This window comes from Notolepis coatsorum (genome assembly GCF_963971535.1).
Source record: "Notolepis coatsorum genome assembly, chromosome: 11".
Classification (NCBI taxonomy): Eukaryota; Metazoa; Chordata; class Actinopteri; order Aulopiformes; family Paralepididae; genus Notolepis; species Notolepis coatsorum.
This window is the reverse complement of record NC_140175.1, coordinates 11,472,811-11,489,673: the sequence shown is the minus strand read 5'-3', so window position 1 is coordinate 11,489,673 and position 16,863 is coordinate 11,472,811. Positions and strand designations below refer to the sequence as shown.

General features: G+C 44.2%; 1 protein-coding gene across 1 annotated transcript; it reads left to right on the top strand.

Moving 5' to 3' along the window:
* Positions 1–84: 84 nt before the first annotated feature.
* On the top strand, positions 85–15,340 carry nsa2 (NSA2 ribosome biogenesis homolog). The gene is made up of 6 exons (XM_084325345.1): positions 85–226; positions 1,536–1,723; positions 7,997–8,147; positions 9,063–9,242; positions 13,266–13,458; positions 14,896–15,340. The coding sequence occupies exons 1-6, from the start codon at positions 224–226 to the stop codon at positions 14,961–14,963; spliced, it is 783 nt and encodes a 260-aa protein (XP_084181471.1). The 5' UTR covers positions 85–223; the 3' UTR covers positions 14,964–15,340.
* The last annotated feature ends 1,523 nt before the right edge of the window (positions 15,341–16,863 follow it).

The window sequence follows — 16,863 nt, the reverse complement described above, 5'->3', positions numbered from 1 at the left end:
ACATCGCTACAAGGGTTTATGTGCAGAGCCGGTGACATTGAATGAACGGACCGTTCGACGCGGTTCTATGACGTCAGCGCGTCCTTTTTGAGCAGCGGCTCCGGGAAAACAACACCTCAGACCCGAGCCTCGGGGAAGAAAAGACGGACAAATCCACATCTTACCCGACATATTCCACCCGATATATCTTTTTTACTGTAACACGTAACCTCCAAGACACAACATGGTAAGAAACCAGCATCATTTGTTCCATTAAATGCGCTTAAAAAGGGCAGTTGAACATACTAGCATAAAGAGCTAACCCTACATGTGGTTCAGTGACGTCACGTGCTGCTCGGCTGTCCCTGAGCTGTTTGTTTATAAAACACTAAACTCTTAACTATGTTTCCCGATTACTTTACCTGATCGTTTTTATTGTATTTGTGTAAACCATAAACCACGTTACACGTGGTTGTGATTTGTAATTACGTTAATCTCTTCAGATAAAAAAAAAAAACGAGTTGTCTAGTCCACAGCCCAAGAAAATGATGGATTGATTGATTGATTGAAGACATTTTTATGAACAGATTGCAGAATGGGTACAATATACAGTATGGCTCAATACACACAATTGTTAGGGGGATGCAGACCAGAGAAAGAATGTCGTCTTGTTACATCAGGGTCCCCCTATTCCAGTAAATATATTTTCACCATATTAATGTAGAGTATATTTACATATATTCTAGAAGAGCTTTGATCTGTCAATGGAAAATAAGGTTTTGGAATTTACATAACCCATTATAAAATGGTAAATGGCTGCATTTATATAGCAGCTTTTATCCAAAACGCTTTACAATTTGTTCCTCACATTTACCCATTTTACCCTTCACTCACACACCATGCAAGGTGCCGATCTGCTCACCAGGAGCAACGAGGGGTTAAGTGTCTTGCTCAAAGACACTTTGACACGCTGCCCCAGGAGGAGCGGGAATCGAACCGAGAACCTTCGGATTACCAGACGACTGCTCTACCTCCCGATCCACTGTCGCCCCATTATAAAGCAGAATATAGCCCCTAGATACATTTGACTCCCAATGTTTCCAAACATCGCCAATGAAAATAAACATTTTACATCCACAAAATACAGCAAATACAATACAGTTGATATTTGACATCTGCTGTTGTATTAACCCCTTAAGCTTACCCCACATTTTGCACAAGGTAACATTCTGAAGTTTCTTACACAATAAAGAAAAATCACCTTGTGAGTGCTAATGAAATAGAGAAACAAAGGTATGAACACACTGAAATAAAATATTTGCTCCTTTTTTTTTTTTTTAAACCTTTTTTTTACTGGTTGCCAGATGCCTGTTTTTAAGTTCCAGCTGAGAGGTAGGAGCTGGAAAACATAACGGTTCCATAGCCTGAAGTCTTATGTAGTACAGGTCCAAAGTTTATAAAAAAAATCCCACGGAAAACGAGTGTTTAACAGATGAATACTCTCGACACGCGTTCGGTGATCGAATCTCAACCCGCCCTCGTCTTGTCGCCCGCAGCCTCAGAACGAGCACATCGAGTTGCACCGCAAGCGGCACGGCCAGCGCCTGGACCACCATGAGAGGAAGCGCAAGAAGGAGAGCCGTGAGGCCCACGAGCGCTCCCACAAGGCCCGCAAGATGATCGGGCTGAAGGCCAAGCTGTACCACAAGCAGAGGCACTCCGAGAAGATCCAGATGAAGAAGACGTGAGTAGAGTTACACTCCCATCCAGGGGTCAGCGACCGTAGGCACGAGTGCCACCACTGTCACGCGGTATCTTAACCAATGTGTGTGTAAGAGGGGAACCTTTTTGGAAATGTTAAAGTGTCCTCTCATCCCCCTGCCGAGTTACCTCTTTCACAGCCGTTGGCAAGTTGCATAGACTGTTGTTTATGGTAGTTTGACTGATATACCTTACCAGGGATATTTCAGGGTCAGAGCTAATCGGAAGGGTCGGTCTGTTGTTCTTTGCCGAACATTGAGTGTTAAACACCATTTTGAAACCAAACATGAGAAAAGGATGATGGCTAAATGTGTCCAGGTTAACGAACATTTAAATAAGGCACTTTGTATCAAAAGGGTTGCAGAACCCGTCACCCCTGCTCTAATCCATAGAATAATTTGTAATTGATAGGTATGATGGTAAATGGACTGCATTTATCATTTACAACTTATGCTTCACATTCGCCCATTCATTCACACACATCGTCCAGCGGGGAGCGCTCTGTCCCCTGGGCTTGGCAGTAACAATGCCCCTGTTAAACTGTACAGTTGTGAGTGCCGTCCTGGCATCCTTAATTAAACCGTGGTCTGACTGAATTCTGTCATTAAAGAATCCAGTCCCCCTGTCTGTTTTAAACAGCTAGTCTCCAGGGCTCTGTCCTCTACAGCTAGTCTCCAGGTCTCTGTCCCCTACAGCTAGTCTCCAGGTCTCTGTCCTCTACAGCTAGTCTCCAGGTCTCTGTCCTCTACAGCTAGTCTCCAGGTCTCTGTCCCCTACAGCTAGTCTCCAGGTCTCTGTCCTCTACAGCTAGTCTCCAGGTCTCTGTCCTCTACAGCTAGTCTCCAGGTCTCTGTCCTCTACAGCTAGTCTCCAGGTCTCTGTCCTCTACAGCTAGTCTCCAGGGCTCTGTCCTCTACAGCTAGTCTCCAGGGCTCTGTCCTCTACAGCTAGTCTCCAGGGCTCTGTCCTCTACAGCTAGTCTCCAGGTCTCTGTCTCCTACAGCTAGTCTCCAGGTCTCTGTCCTCTACAGCTAGTCTCCAGGGCTCTGTCCTCTACAGCTAGTCTCCAGGTCTCTGTCCTCTACAGCTAGTCTCCAGGTCTCTGTCCCCTACAGCTAGTCTCCAGGTCTCTGTCCTCTACAGCTAGTCTCCAGGTCTCTGTCTCCTACAGCTAGTCTCCAGGTCTCTGTCCTCTACAGCTAGTCTCCAGGTCTCTGTCCTCTACAGCTAGTCTCCAGGTCTCTGTCCTCTACAGCTAGTCTCCAGGTCTCTGTCTCCTACAGCTAGTCTCCAGGTCTCTGTCCTCTACAGCTAGTCTCCAGGTCTCTGTCCTCTACAGCTAGTCTCCAGGTCTCTGTCCTCTACAGCTAGTCTCCAGGTCTCTGTCCTCTACAGCTAGTCTCCAGGGCTCTGTCCTCTACAGCTAGTCTCCAGGTCTCTGTCCCCTACAGCTAGTCTCCAGGTCTCTGTCCTCTACAGCTAGTCTCCAGGTCTCTGTCCTCTACAGCTAGTCTCCAGGTCTCTGTCTCCTACAGCTAGTCTCCAGGTCTCTGTCCTCTACAGCTAGTCTCCAGGTCTCTGTCCTCTACAGCTAGTCTCCAGGGCTCTGTCCTCTACAGCTAGTCTCCAGGTCTCTGTCCTCTACAGCTAGTCTCCAGGTCTCTGTCCTCTACAGCTAGTCTCCAGGTCTCTGTCCTCTACAGCTAGTCTCCAGGTCTCTGTCCTCTACAGCTAGTCTCCAGGTCTCTGTCCTCTACAGCTAGTCTCCAGGTCTCTGTCCTCTACAGCTAGTCTCCAGGTCTCTGTCCTCTACAGCTAGTCTCCAGGGCTCTGTCCTCTACAGCTAGTCTCCAGGGCTCTGTCCTCTACAGCTAGTCTCCAGGTCTCTGTCCTCTACAGCTAGTCTCCAGGTCTCTGTCCTCTACAGCTAGTCTCCAGGTCTCTGTCCCCTACAGCTAGTCTCCAGGTCTCTGTCCTCTACAGCTAGTCTCCAGGTCTCTGTCCTCTACAGCTAGTCTCCAGGTCTCTGTCTCCTACAGCTAGTCTCCAGGTCTCTGTCCTCTACAGCTAGTCTCCAGGTCTCTGTCCTCTACAGCTAGTCTCCAGGTCTCTGTCCTCTACAGCTAGTCTCCAGGTCTCTGTCCTCTACAGCTAGTCTCCAGGTCTCTGTCCTCTACAGCTAGTCTCCAGGTCTCTGTCCTCTACAGCTAGTCTCTGTCCTCTACAGCTAGTCTCCAGGGCTCTGTCCTCTACAGCTAGTCTCCAGGTCTCTGTCCTCTACAGCTAGTCTCCTGGTCTCTGTCCTCTACAGCTAGTCTCTGTCCTCTACAGCTAGTCTCCAGGTCTCTGTCCTCTACAGCTAGTCTCCAGGTCTCTGTCCTCTACAGCTAGTCTCCAGGTCTCTGTCCTCTACAGCTAGTCTCCAGGGCTCTGTCCTCTACAGCTAGTCTCTGTCCTCTACAGCTAGTCTCCAGGTCTCTGTCCTCTACAGCTAGTCTCCAGGTCTCTGTCCTCTACAGCTAGTCTCCAGGTCTCTGTCCTCTACAGCTAGTCTCCAGGTCTCTGTCCTCTACAGCTAGTCTCCAGGTCTCTGTCCTCTACAGCTAGTCTCCAGGTCTCTGTCCTCTACAGCTAGTCTCCAGGTCTCTGTCCTCTACAGCTAGTCTCCAGGTCTCTGTCCTCTACAGCTAGTCTCCAGGTCTCTGTCCCCTACAGCTAGTCTCCAGGTCTCTGTCCTCTACAGCTAGTCTCCAGGTCTCTGTCCTCTACAGCTAGTCTCCAGGTCTCTGTCCTCTACAGCTAGTCTCCAGGTCTCTGTCCTCTACAGCTAGTCTCCAGGTCTCTGTCCTCTACAGCTAGTCTCCAGGTCTCTGTCCTCTACAGCTAGTCTCCAGGTCTCTGTCCTCTACAGCTAGTCTCCAGGTCTCTGTCCTCTACAGCTAGTCTCCAGGTCTCTGTCCTCTACAGCTAGTCTCCAGGTCTCTGTCCCCTACAGCTAGTCTCCAGGTCTCTGTCCTCTACAGCTAGTCTCCAGGTCTCTGTCCTCTACAGCTAGTCTCCAGGTCTCTGTCCTCTACAGCTAGTCTCCAGGGCTCTGTCCTCTACAGCTAGTCTCCAGGTCTCTGTCCTCTACAGCTAGTCTCCAGGTCTCTGTCCTCTACAGCTAGTCTCCAGGGCTCTGTCCTCTACAGCTAGTCTCCAGGTCTCTGTCCTCTACAGCTAGTCTCCAGGTCTCTGTCCTCTACAGCTAGTCTCCAGGGCTCTGTCCTCTACAGCTAGTCTCCAGGTCTCTGTCCTCTACAGCTAGTCTCCAGGTCTCTGTCCTCTACAGCTAGTCTCCAGGTCTCTGTCCTCTACAGCTAGTCTCCAGGTCTCTGTCCCCTACAGCTAGTCTCTGTCTCCTACAGCTAGTCTCCAGGTCTCTGTCCTCTACAGCTAGTCTCCAGGTCTCTGTCCTCTACAGCTAGTCTCCAGGTCTCTGTCTCCTACAGCTAGTCTCCAGGTCTCTGTCCTCTACAGCTAGTCTCCAGGTCTCTGTCCTCTACAGCTAGTCTCCAGGTCTCTGTCCTCTACAGCTAGTCTCCAGGTCTCTGTCCTCTACAGCTAGTCTCCAGGTCTCTGTCCTCTACAGCTAGTCTCCAGGTCTCTGTCCTCTACAGCTAGTCTCCAGGTCTCTGTCCTCTACAGCTAGTCTCCAGGGCTCTGTCCTCTACAGCTAGTCTCCAGGGCTCTGTCCTCTACAGCTAGTCTCCAGGTCTCTGTCCTCTACAGCTAGTCTCCAGGTCTCTGTCTCCTACAGCTAGTCTCCAGGTCTCTGTCCTCTACAGCTAGTCTCCAGGTCTCTGTCCCCTACAGCTAGTCTCCAGGGCTCTCTCCTACAGCTAGTCTCCAGGTCTCTGTCCTCTACAGCTAGTCTCCAGGTCTCTGTCCTCTACAGCTAGTCTCCAGGTCTCTGTCCTCTACAGCTAGTCTCCAGGGCTCTGTCCTCTACAGCTAGTCTCCAGGTCTCTGTCCTCTACAGCTAGTCTCTAGGTCTCTGTCCTCTACAGCTAGTCTCCAGGTCTCTGTCCTCTACAGCTAGTCTCTGTCCTCTACAGCTAGTCTCCAGGTCTCTGTCCTCTACAGCTAGTCTCCAGGTCTCTGTCCTCTACAGCTAGTCTCTGTCCTCTACAGCTAGTCTCCAGGTCTCTGTCCTCTACAGCTAGTCTCCAGGTCTCTGTCCTCTACAGCTAGTCTCCAGGGCTCTGTCCTCTACAGCTAGTCTCCAGGTCTCTGTCCTCTACAGCTAGTCTCCAGGTCTCTGTCCTCTACAGCTAGTCTCCAGGTCTCTGTCCTCTACAGCTAGTCTCCAGGTCTCTGTCCTCTACAGCTAGTCTCCAGGTCTCTGTCCTCTACAGCTAGTCTCCAGGTCTCTGTCCTCTACAGCTAGTCTCCAGGTCTCTGTCCTCTACAGCTAGTCTCCAGGTCTCTGTCCTCTACAGCTAGTCTCTGTCCTCTACAGCTAGTCTCTGTCCCCTACAGCTAGTCTCCAGGGCTCTGTCCTCTACAGCTAGTCTCTAGGTCTCTGTCCTCTACAGCTAGTCTCCAGGTCTCTGTCCTCTACAGCTAGTCTCCAGGTCTCTGTCCTCTACAGCTAGTCTCCAGGTCTCTGTCCTCTACAGCTAGTCTCCAGGTCTCTGTCCTCTACAGCTAGTCTCCAGGTCTCTGTCCTCTACAGCTAGTCTCCAGGTCTCTGTCCTCTACAGCTAGTCTCCAGGTCTCTGTCCTCTACAGCTAGTCTCCAGGTCTCTGTCCTCTACAGCTAGTCTCCAGGTCTCTGTCCTCTACAGCTAGTCTCCAGGTCTCTGTCCTCTACAGCTAGTCTCCAGGTCTCTGTCCTCTACAGCTAGTCTCCAGGTCTCTGTCTCCTACAGCTAGTCTCCAGGTCTCTGTCCTCTACAGCTAGTCTCCAGGGCTCTGTCCTCTACAGCTAGTCTCCAGGTCTCTGTCCTCTACAGCTAGTCTCCAGGGCTCTGTCCTCTACAGCTAGTCTCCAGGTCTCTGTCCTCTACAGCTAGTCTCCAGGTCTCTGTCCTCTACAGCTAGTCTCTAGGTCTCTGTCCTCTACAGCTAGTCTCCAGGTCTCTGTCCTCTACAGCTAGTCTCCAGGTCTCTGTCCTCTACAGCTAGTCTCCAGGTCTCTGTCCTCTACAGCTAGTCTCCAGGGCTCTGTCCTCTACAGCTAGTCTCCAGGTCTCTGTCCTCTACAGCTAGTCTCCAGGTCTCTGTCCTCTACAGCTAGTCTCCAGGGCTCTGTCCTCTACAGCTAGTCTCTGTCCTCTACAGCTAGTCTCCAGGTCTCTGTCCTCTACAGCTAGTCTCCAGGTCTCTGTCCTCTACAGCTAGTCTCCAGGTCTCTGTCCGCTACAGCTAGTCTCCAGGTCTCTGTCCGCTACAGCTAGTCTCCAGGTCTCTGTCCTCTACAGCTAGTCTCCAGGTCTCTGTCCTCTACAGCTAGTCTCCAGGTCTCTGTCCTCTACAGCTAGTCTCCAGGTCTCTGTCCGCTACAGCTAGTCTCCAGGTCTCTGCCCCGACCGGTCTTCTTTATAAAAACAAGATTTGGTCTTCAAAAAAGAATTTTTCCCTAAATTTGTCTTGATCAGGCTCGTCTTCTATTTGGACCAATACGGTATTACTCTTTTTCAATAAAAAAAAATAGTTTGATCTTTTTCCCCCTCCTTTTCCCTCCGTTTTTCTCCCATCCCAATGTTAGTCGTTATGCCAATTCCCAATCCCCTTCCTGGTCGCTGCGCACTTACCCCCTACGGTCGGTCTGGGAGGGCGGAGACTATCACGTGCTTCCTCCGACACATGTGTAGCCAATCAACCGCTTCTTTTCACCTGGCAGCGCGGACTCTCACTGAGAGAGTGTAACGTGTGGAAGGATCACACTACCCCCCTTAGATCCTTTCCTCGCTGAGCAGGCGCCCCAACCGAACTGTAGGAGTCGCTGTTTACAACGACCAGGACCCACCAGCTTTCCCACCCCTAACACTGCCAATTGTGTTAGTATGAACGACCAGCCAAGCTGGTAGCAATGCCGAGAGCTGGGCTCGAACCCAGCATCTCCTGCACTAGTGGCGAGCGCCTTGCCCACTGCGCCACTTAGCCGCCCTCTTTTTCAACTTTTAAGTCCATTAGAGCACGCCTCACTTAATAAAACGAAAGATTATTTTGACCATGCATGCGTTTTTGATTTGCGCTTGATCTTTTGCAGCATTAAAATGCACGAACAGAGGAGGACCAAGCAGAAGAGCGATGACAAGACGCCGGAAGGGGCGGTGCCGGCCTACCTGCTGGACCGAGAGGGACAGAACCGCGCCAAGGTCCTCTCCAACATGATCAAGCAGAAGAGGAAAGAGAAGGCTGTGAGTATCACTGACTCCATGTTGTGTTGCTGAGCGGCCATCCTGGACACTTTACATCTACTTTTACATTTTTATTGTACATCTTACTGTATTTTTATTCTTATTTTAGATTTTCGACTACCTAAATGTTTATTGTGAGCGATCTGTAGTGCTGAATTTCCCTCAATTCAATGACGTACTTCTATTCTCTTCTGTGGCATTTTCCCTTGCAATGGGGGAATGCCACCCATTTTAAGACTTCCTGTGGCCCCAAAATGTAAATAGTACTACAGTACAGAATAATGTGATCAACAGATTGTTCATTCAATGGCTGTATGATGTAGGTCTATGCAAATGGTGTTTAGATTGCTGCCGATACAGGTTGTGTAAATCTCTCCTGCTTCCTTTCCTCGGGGTAAATGGGAGGTTCCCCTGCTAATACGGTTCCGTAAAGGGTTCTAATCTTTAGGGCCGTCTTAAATGCTTCGTTCGATGGGCATGGGATTCGAATATGAAAATAAAATTTGAATATATCTGCCCCTCTTTGTTAATTACAACAAGCAATGCTGTTTGTTATTTAAGATGAGGTCGGACAGATTTGTGTTCATTGTGCTGCTTTTATAAAGCCTCAAATGACGGCTTACAATATTTCATGAAAGCAAAGTGTTTCGTTTGTCTAAGATTTAAAAAGGTTTATACTTTACAGCACTGACAAAGTTGAACAAAGTTATGTATTGTACGAGTCCCACAACATTAAAAAAAGAAAAGAAAAAAATGTATATATATATATATATTTTTTTTTTTTTTTATCTCTAAGCTTAAAACCGAATCTCGACCCTGAAGCTTCGAATGCCAAAAAAAATCGACGGTCAGCCCTAGTGTTTAGATTGCTGTTAATACAGGTTGTGTAAATCTTATCCCGCTTCCTTTCCTCAGGGTAAATGGGAGGTGCCCCTGCCCAAAGTGCGTGCGCAGGGCGAGACGGAGGTGCTGAAGGTGATCAAGACGGGCAAAAGGCAGAAGAAGGCCTGGAAGAGGATGGTCACCAAAGTGTGCTTCGTCGGCGACGGCTTCACCCGCAAGCCTCCCAAGTACGAGCGCTTCATCAGACCCATGGTACGATCTGATCACTGGTCTCTCCACACACACGCACACATGAACACACACACCACACATCCTCACTTGCACTCTCACACACACACACACCACATCCTCACTTGCACTCTCACACACACACTACAAAAAATTTCACTTTAAGAAACATAACTGTACATTAGTATAATTATTGTATATAGTACTTTACCATAATTCTTAAGCTTAGCGTTGTATTTTATTCTTATAACTTTTTACCATTTTTATTTTATTCTATTTTTGTATTTTTGCACAATCGAGGCGGGTATGGCCACCTTAATTTCACTACATGTCTTGTAGGGGTGTAACGGTATGTATATTCGAATTTACGGTACGGACGTCACGGTGCGGTACGTGCAGCCATACGAAGAATACGCCTCACAGCGCAAACACACCAGTCATGCATGCAGGCAGGCACTCATGTTCCGTGCGAGAACAGCGCGCGTGGCCGGGCACATCGAGTCCGACTTCAGAGCGGGCAAAAGTGCATGGAGGAAGGCACAATTACATTGGAACAGCTGCAGGGTCATTACAATGTTAGTTTTCTTTCGTTTTCTTGTTCGCCCAATAATGTCAACCAAATGAAACCAATAGAAAGACACACACATGTGTTGCGTCGCCAACAAACACACCAACATTCTATTCTCCCCCGCCGGACTCTCACAGGCACAGCTGATCAAATAAAATAAAAAGAAACATACTTTTCAGGACTCTCTGAGCTCCTCTCCAGTTGAATCCTTTGCCGTTGTTGTAACATGGCATCTGTTCTCTAGTATTCAGTCTCGTGAAGTTAAATTCTCTCTAGAAGTGAAACTGAAACTTTTTCAACCTTTATTTAAAATCGTAAGCATCTGAGGTTTCCCTCATTTACAGAAACGATGATTGTACAGTACATAATAAAAACAATATTCACAGAAATTTAAACAGTAAAAAAAAAAAAAAAAAAAACGTTTAAAAATAATTTTAAAATATCAATTAAAACAGTTACAGGTAGTCACACAATGGTCTGAAATCATACATTTAAACATTCCAAGGGAAGGGAGAACCTCCAATTTTAGCGTGAGTTGAAGGACATTCCATGAGTTAGAGGCATCAAAGGAAAAGGCTGACTTCCCTAGCTCAGAACAAATCTGAGGAACCCTAAGAACCATCCAGTCATTCGATCGAGTTGAATAGGTTCCAATATTCCAATCTAACAGTGAGGAGATATAAACAGGTTGTTTACCAATAAGGGCTTTAAAAATAAATAAATACCAGTGTTTGTTGCGCCTTTCTGCAAGAGAAGGCCAACCCACCCTATCATACAGGACACAATCAAGGATAAATTGTTAAAGGGGAAGTAGGCAAGTTGATGCCTGAACACAGAATGACACCAGTATCACTGACTACCACGGCAAGCCTATAGAAAATTATTCTATTTAATAATTATAATAATTATCATAAATATATTATAATAATTATAAAAAATAAAAGAAAACGTGGCTTCTGTGTACCCCTAATGTCTTGTGTATGTACGTGACAAATAAATCTCTTGAATCTTGAAGAGGACCGCCGACTTGGTGCGCGTTTGTGCCAATGTCTCATATTTTACCTGTTCACATGGCTGCATCGTACTGCCCAGGGTTTCCGTTAGCTGGTAATTACTGGTATTTGACCGGCAAAATCTGTTGAAGTCCGACATATTTAATCTCCGGTCATAATGTCCGGTGAAAATAATTCCCTCTAAGCACAATTTGATTATTTGAATTGTATTAAAATAGGCTAAAATTAAATAGCCTATGCGATGAACGAAACAATCATTGTCTTGTTTTATTTGCACGGGTACTAAATCTTTTTTTGCGGGGCTACCGGGAGCTTGGTGCGTCTGGCGAGAGCTTGTATGGAACGCACAAGAATTTAAATTGATGCGCAAGTGCAGCCGCCAGTTCACTGTCGCTATGTGTGTTTTCTTTTTTGCTCGTATGGTCGTGAAATTAGATTTAGCTCTAAGTGGTATTCAAAAGTTTTACATTTAACTTGCCGCACTACCAAGCGGTTAACCCTTTCACTGCGACAATACACAGAAGGCCCTTTCACTGCCACTCAACAGCAGGTTAACCTAACCGTCGGTAGTGTGATAGTAAAGGGTTAACCTTCTGTAGTGTGGCAGTGAAAGGGTTAAATACCCAGCAGGTACCCTGACTATACATCATTGTTTACATAATGCGAAGGAAGAATTACAGGTGCAGCTCAATAAATTAGAATATCGTGGGAAAGTTATTTTTATTTCAGTAATTCAATTCAAAAAGCTAAACTCTCCACCACTGACAACCTGGTTTGAACCCCAAGCATCAGTATCCTGGAGAAATTTAGAAGTAAATATAGTAGCACCACAGAGACTGCAGGACATAGTATACACCAAAATATCAATTAAGCAATGCGAACTGAAATTTGGCCCCATAATTACACATGCGATCCGGATATGGCGTGAAACACAAAAAAAATATTCGAATCCACATAAATGGCATAATCATACTCCCTTATTCAATAACAATGCACTCCTGATTAGAAAACTACCTATAAGATTCCCTAAATGGGAAAAGCAAGGCATACATACATTAGGAGATGTTTTCAACAAACAGGGTATTTGTAGCTATGATGAAATAGAAAAAAAGTTTAATCTCACCGGTTCCACATTTCTTTTTTACGCACAATTATTATGTTTGAAGACTCACGGTGTTCCATTAAAGACAACAATTGCACACCACAGATACCACAAATGTTTCTATGAAAGAGAGACATCGAGAGGTTTTGTATCAGATTTTTATCATCAATTACTAACGGCTTCGTATGAAACCCTCCACCTAGACTCTGTTTGGAGGAGGGATATACCAGACCTAGAAAAAGATTTTGATTGGCAAGAAGCCTGGGCAAATGTTCGACTTGCATCAAGGAACCCGGACCATCAACAAATCAATCTTAACTATATTCATAGGACATACTTGACTCCTATAAGACTGAACAGAATGGGTCTTAAACAAGACTCCAAATGCTCCTTATGTACAAATGGGGACGAGGGGACATTTATGCACATGTATTGGGACTGCCCACCAGTTAAGATATTCTGGGAAGAAGTGACCCAGCAATTATCAAATCTCTTAATTCTGAATATACCTGTACACCCATCTATATTACTGCTGAATGATGTTTTTGAATATGCAGTACCTATACAACAAAAGAGATTGGTTTTAGCTGGTATTACAGTGGCTAAAAAACTGATAGCATCACCACGATAGTTTCAACCGGGAAAAATGTGCCGAAAGGTCTGGATTCTTACATATCTCGATGTGATTTATCTAGAAATATCTACAGCAAGAATTTTGGGTCTCAATGAATCCAAATTGACAATGTGGTTAGAAGTGGTGAAGAGAATAAAAGCTAGCATTTAATGGTAGTGTTTGGTTAGGAGCGAAGGATAATGGATGGATTATCCATGGGGGGGTCCAGGGCGGGGGGTGCGAGTAGGAGCATATGTGTGTAGGGGAATAGATAGCAGGTATTAGGGGTATATCTTGTATAAGACATTTATCCAAACGATGAGTTAACTGATGTACACTGTTTTACAATGCTTGTATATCTAATCGTGTGTTGTCATGTTTGTTTATGCGTTTGTTTAAAAAAATAATAAAAAAATAAAATACAAAAAAAAAGCTAAACTCTCATAGATTATAGATTCATTACACACAGTGAAATATTTCAACAAGCCTTTATTTGTTTTAATTTAGATGATTATGGCTTACAGCTCATGAAAGCCCAAATTTCTGTATCTCAGAAAGTTTGAAAGAAAATGTCGGTACTTGGTTGGGGCTCCTTTTGCACAAATTACTGCATCAATACAGTGAAATATATTGACTTTTCCACTATTAAAATTTATTGCGCTGCACCTGTATATCCATTATACATTTTCTGATGCAACTGTGTCTGAACACCCAACCAACGTGAGGTTCTCCCCTCCTCCTCCTCTCTCAGGGTTTGCGTTTCAAGAAGGCCCACGTGACCCACCCGGAGCTGAAGGCCACCTTCTGCCTGCCCATCCTGGGGGTGAAGAAGAACCCCTCGTCGCCCCTCTACACCACCCTGGGGGTCATCACCAAGGGAACCATCATAGAGGTCAACGTCAGCGAGCTGGGCTTAGTCACGCAAGGAGGAAAGGTCATCTGGGGTGAGTGTTAATAAAAAATAAATGGTTAGGTGATTTTGGACCTATATATATATATATATTAGTGCTGTCAATAGATTAAAACAATTTAACTAATTAATCTCTCAATTTTCTGTAATTAATCTAGATTAAAAATAGCATTTTTCTACTTAAGACCGAAGCTTGTAACAGATATTTACTTGTAGTAAAATCATGGAATTAATGTAAAATCAACGCAAAGAAAGTATATTTAGATTCAAAGACTATTTTAATAGCTTTCTTTGAATACAGTTTCTCTCCTGTGAAATACAAATGTTCAACATTGACTCAGCTAGACCTTTCTTATATCCGCGGCGCTAAGATTGAAGATTTTTCATTCCATAGATTAATCTAGATTAATTTATTTTAATGCTTTAAATCATTTTTATTAATCTCAAGTTAAAGCATTAATTTTGACAGCCCTAATATATATATATATGTGACTTTTGTCTTTCTTACAAATACTGCTGATTGTCAGCAAGAATGTTATTTGTGGTTTAAAATGGAGCACTTCTTTTAGCATCTGTTACTATGCTAATCATTTCAAACGGTGATGAAATAAAATTGCCACAAAAAAAATGCCATTTTGTAGATTCCACAGAAGAGGTTTAAAATACTCTAGAGTTTCTCTTAATCTCTTCTGTGGAATCTACTAGCGGGCAATAGTGGGACAGCCAGTTTGAAATAATTATATTAACCCTTTCACTGCCACTACAGAAGGTTTAACCCTTTCATTGTGACAATACACAGATGGTTAACCCTTTACTATCACACTACGAGTGTGATATTAAAGGGTTAACCTTCTGTAGTGTGGCAGTGAAAGGGTTAATGGCAAGATAGGCTGAGACCAGAAGCCGTACTGGATGACAATGTTCTTGGTAGCCAATCAACACAGAGTCCAGTTGAATTAGGTACCGCAGACAGATTTAAGGATTAACATAAATATTCATATTTGGTTTAGAAATACCAAATAAAACCATGGAATGGACATTTTTATCTGCATCAACTTATTCAATAAAACCGATTGCTGATAAAATATTGTAAAATGCAATCATATATGTCATCATATATGTAATTTAAACATAAATGTGTGTTTTTGTATACGGGGTAGTATAGTTATTTATAGTATAGTTACATATAGCATAACTGTATATTGTATAGTAGTGTATATAGGACTCATAACCTTTCATTTGTAAGCTTGGCATTGTATAGTATTTTATCTTAGTACCTTTTATCATGTCTATCTATTTTATTCTATTATTATTTGTATATATTTTTTTGCACAATCAAGGCGGGCATGGCCACCTTCATTTCACTACATGACTTGTGTATGTATGTCACTAATAAATCTCTTGAATCTTGAATTTCTGGGCAGTTACACTGTGGTAATGTCGTGACTAAAAATCTCTTTTCATTCCCCAGGTAAATACGCCCAGGTGACGAATAACCCAGAGAACGACGGATGCATCAACGCCGTCCTGCTGGTGTAAAAGGACTCCTCTCTCTGTACAGACTCTTAACGTTCTGCCACCGACACCGCGGGTGGCTCGTCCGGTCGGCCCGGCCGCGGGTTACCGGAATGAGCCGCGGGCAACACAACCATGGAACCAACGAAGAAGAAAACATCCCGATAGTTCACGTTCTTTCTTTTTTAACCCGAAAACTGACATTATGCTCAGAGTAAAATGAAAATAAAAGCGTTGACTATTGTTGTCACATTTTGGATAAATAAACCTGGTGTGAAAGTTCATAATAATGAAGTGTTCATTTTTCTCAAAGCTTGGCCACGGACACGTAGGAACAGTAACCGCACCGCACTGCAGAGCGACGGGGGAAAAGCTGCAATATAAAGGTGTTTACTAAGAGAGGAGCAGACATACGACCCAAGGCCCTTTTCTGGCTGGTGTTGTTAATTGCATTATATTTTTTGTTTCTTTTCTATTGAAAATTCAAATATGTGCTAACGATCGATGGACGCAAAATACTGTAAACACATTTAAGTTTGAAAAGATTTTAATTGTCGATGTAACCCTTTCACTACCACACTACAGACCGTTAACCCTTTCACTACCACACTACAGACTGTTAACTAGGGTTGTCTGATATTATTGGCCGATATTGGCATTAAAATGTGATATCGGAAAATATCTCGGTTTTCAAAAAAAAGATATATATATATATATTTTTTTTTTACATTTCTATAACCTTTATTTACCCAAGCAAGTAAGAACAATTTCTGATTTTATTTATTGTCAAAAGTATGCATAATGTTGTGTTAATTCCACATCAAGAGATATGTAATATCGGTATCGGAAATTAAGAGTTGGACTATATCGGTATCGGTAAAAAAGCCAATATCGAGCATCCCTACTGTTAACCCTTTCACTACCACACTACACCGTTAACCCTTTCGCTACCACACTACAGACCGTTAACCCTTTCACTACCACACTACAGACGGTTAACCCTTTCACTGCCACACTACCGAAGGTTAACCATTTCACTACCGATCGTAGTGAAAGGGTTAAGAAGCATGTGGTCTGCTACTTGTGTCATGCTTATGACCATAATTTAGACCTTTGATGTGACTTTTCTTTTTGGTTGAGCACCTGTCTCCACACGTCCCTGGAGAGGAGTATAAACACATTATTTGGACCCTGATATATCCATTCATGTGGATGACTGGATATACAGCTATCCTACCGTCTTGAACATGTTTACTTATAAAGCACTTATAGTGCAAATGTAGCACAAAGTGCTTTTCAGAACTGAGTTGTGGTAATTGTGCTGAAAGATTTGAGTTTTTGACCATTTCTTAGAAAAACAAGAATTTCAATCATTGCTGCATATTAAAATTAAATGACCATTGCCAAATCATGGTGTCGGATCTAAATATCTTCCATCAGAACAGAGTGTACAATGATTGTAGGGTCAAACGGTTTGCAACGTGTGGACTTTTTACAGTCCCTTACAAAATATTAATATTTAGAGTCCAGAGTTGTGGGTCAACATTCTGTAGCCTATTGTATGAGGCAAAATGAATTTCCTGCAATACAGGTTGGGGTTTGCAACTGTGTTGAAGGTAAGATACTGTGTGATGGGTAGGGTAGGCTATGTGTCCCTCTTGGGGAAACGCTTCTGCTCAACGCCCAGTTAAAATACATATCAAACTCTTCAAGAATGAATGTGCATTTTTGCAACAATGCATAGTGCACTTTATATCCTTTCTACCATTACACTGAACTGAACGTCTGCAAACGTATACAGTCTTTATGTCATATTTATATGGTTTAACAAAGAAAACCGCTGCCAGAAGGTGGCGGTAATGCACCGATACCGGATGTCAGCCGCCGTTAATGACCAGAAGAAGAAGATAAGAACTGGAGTAAA

Excerpts from the sequence above, each read along its gene's own strand:
- nsa2 (XM_084325345.1), top strand. Across the intron at positions 1,724-7,996 it reads AAGATCCAGATGAAGAAGAC|CATTAAAATGCACGAACAGA; the intron begins GTGAGTAGAGTT and ends GATCTTTTGCAG. Across the intron at positions 8,148-9,062 it reads AGAAGAGGAAAGAGAAGGCT|GGTAAATGGGAGGTGCCCCT; the intron begins GTGAGTATCACT and ends TCCTTTCCTCAG.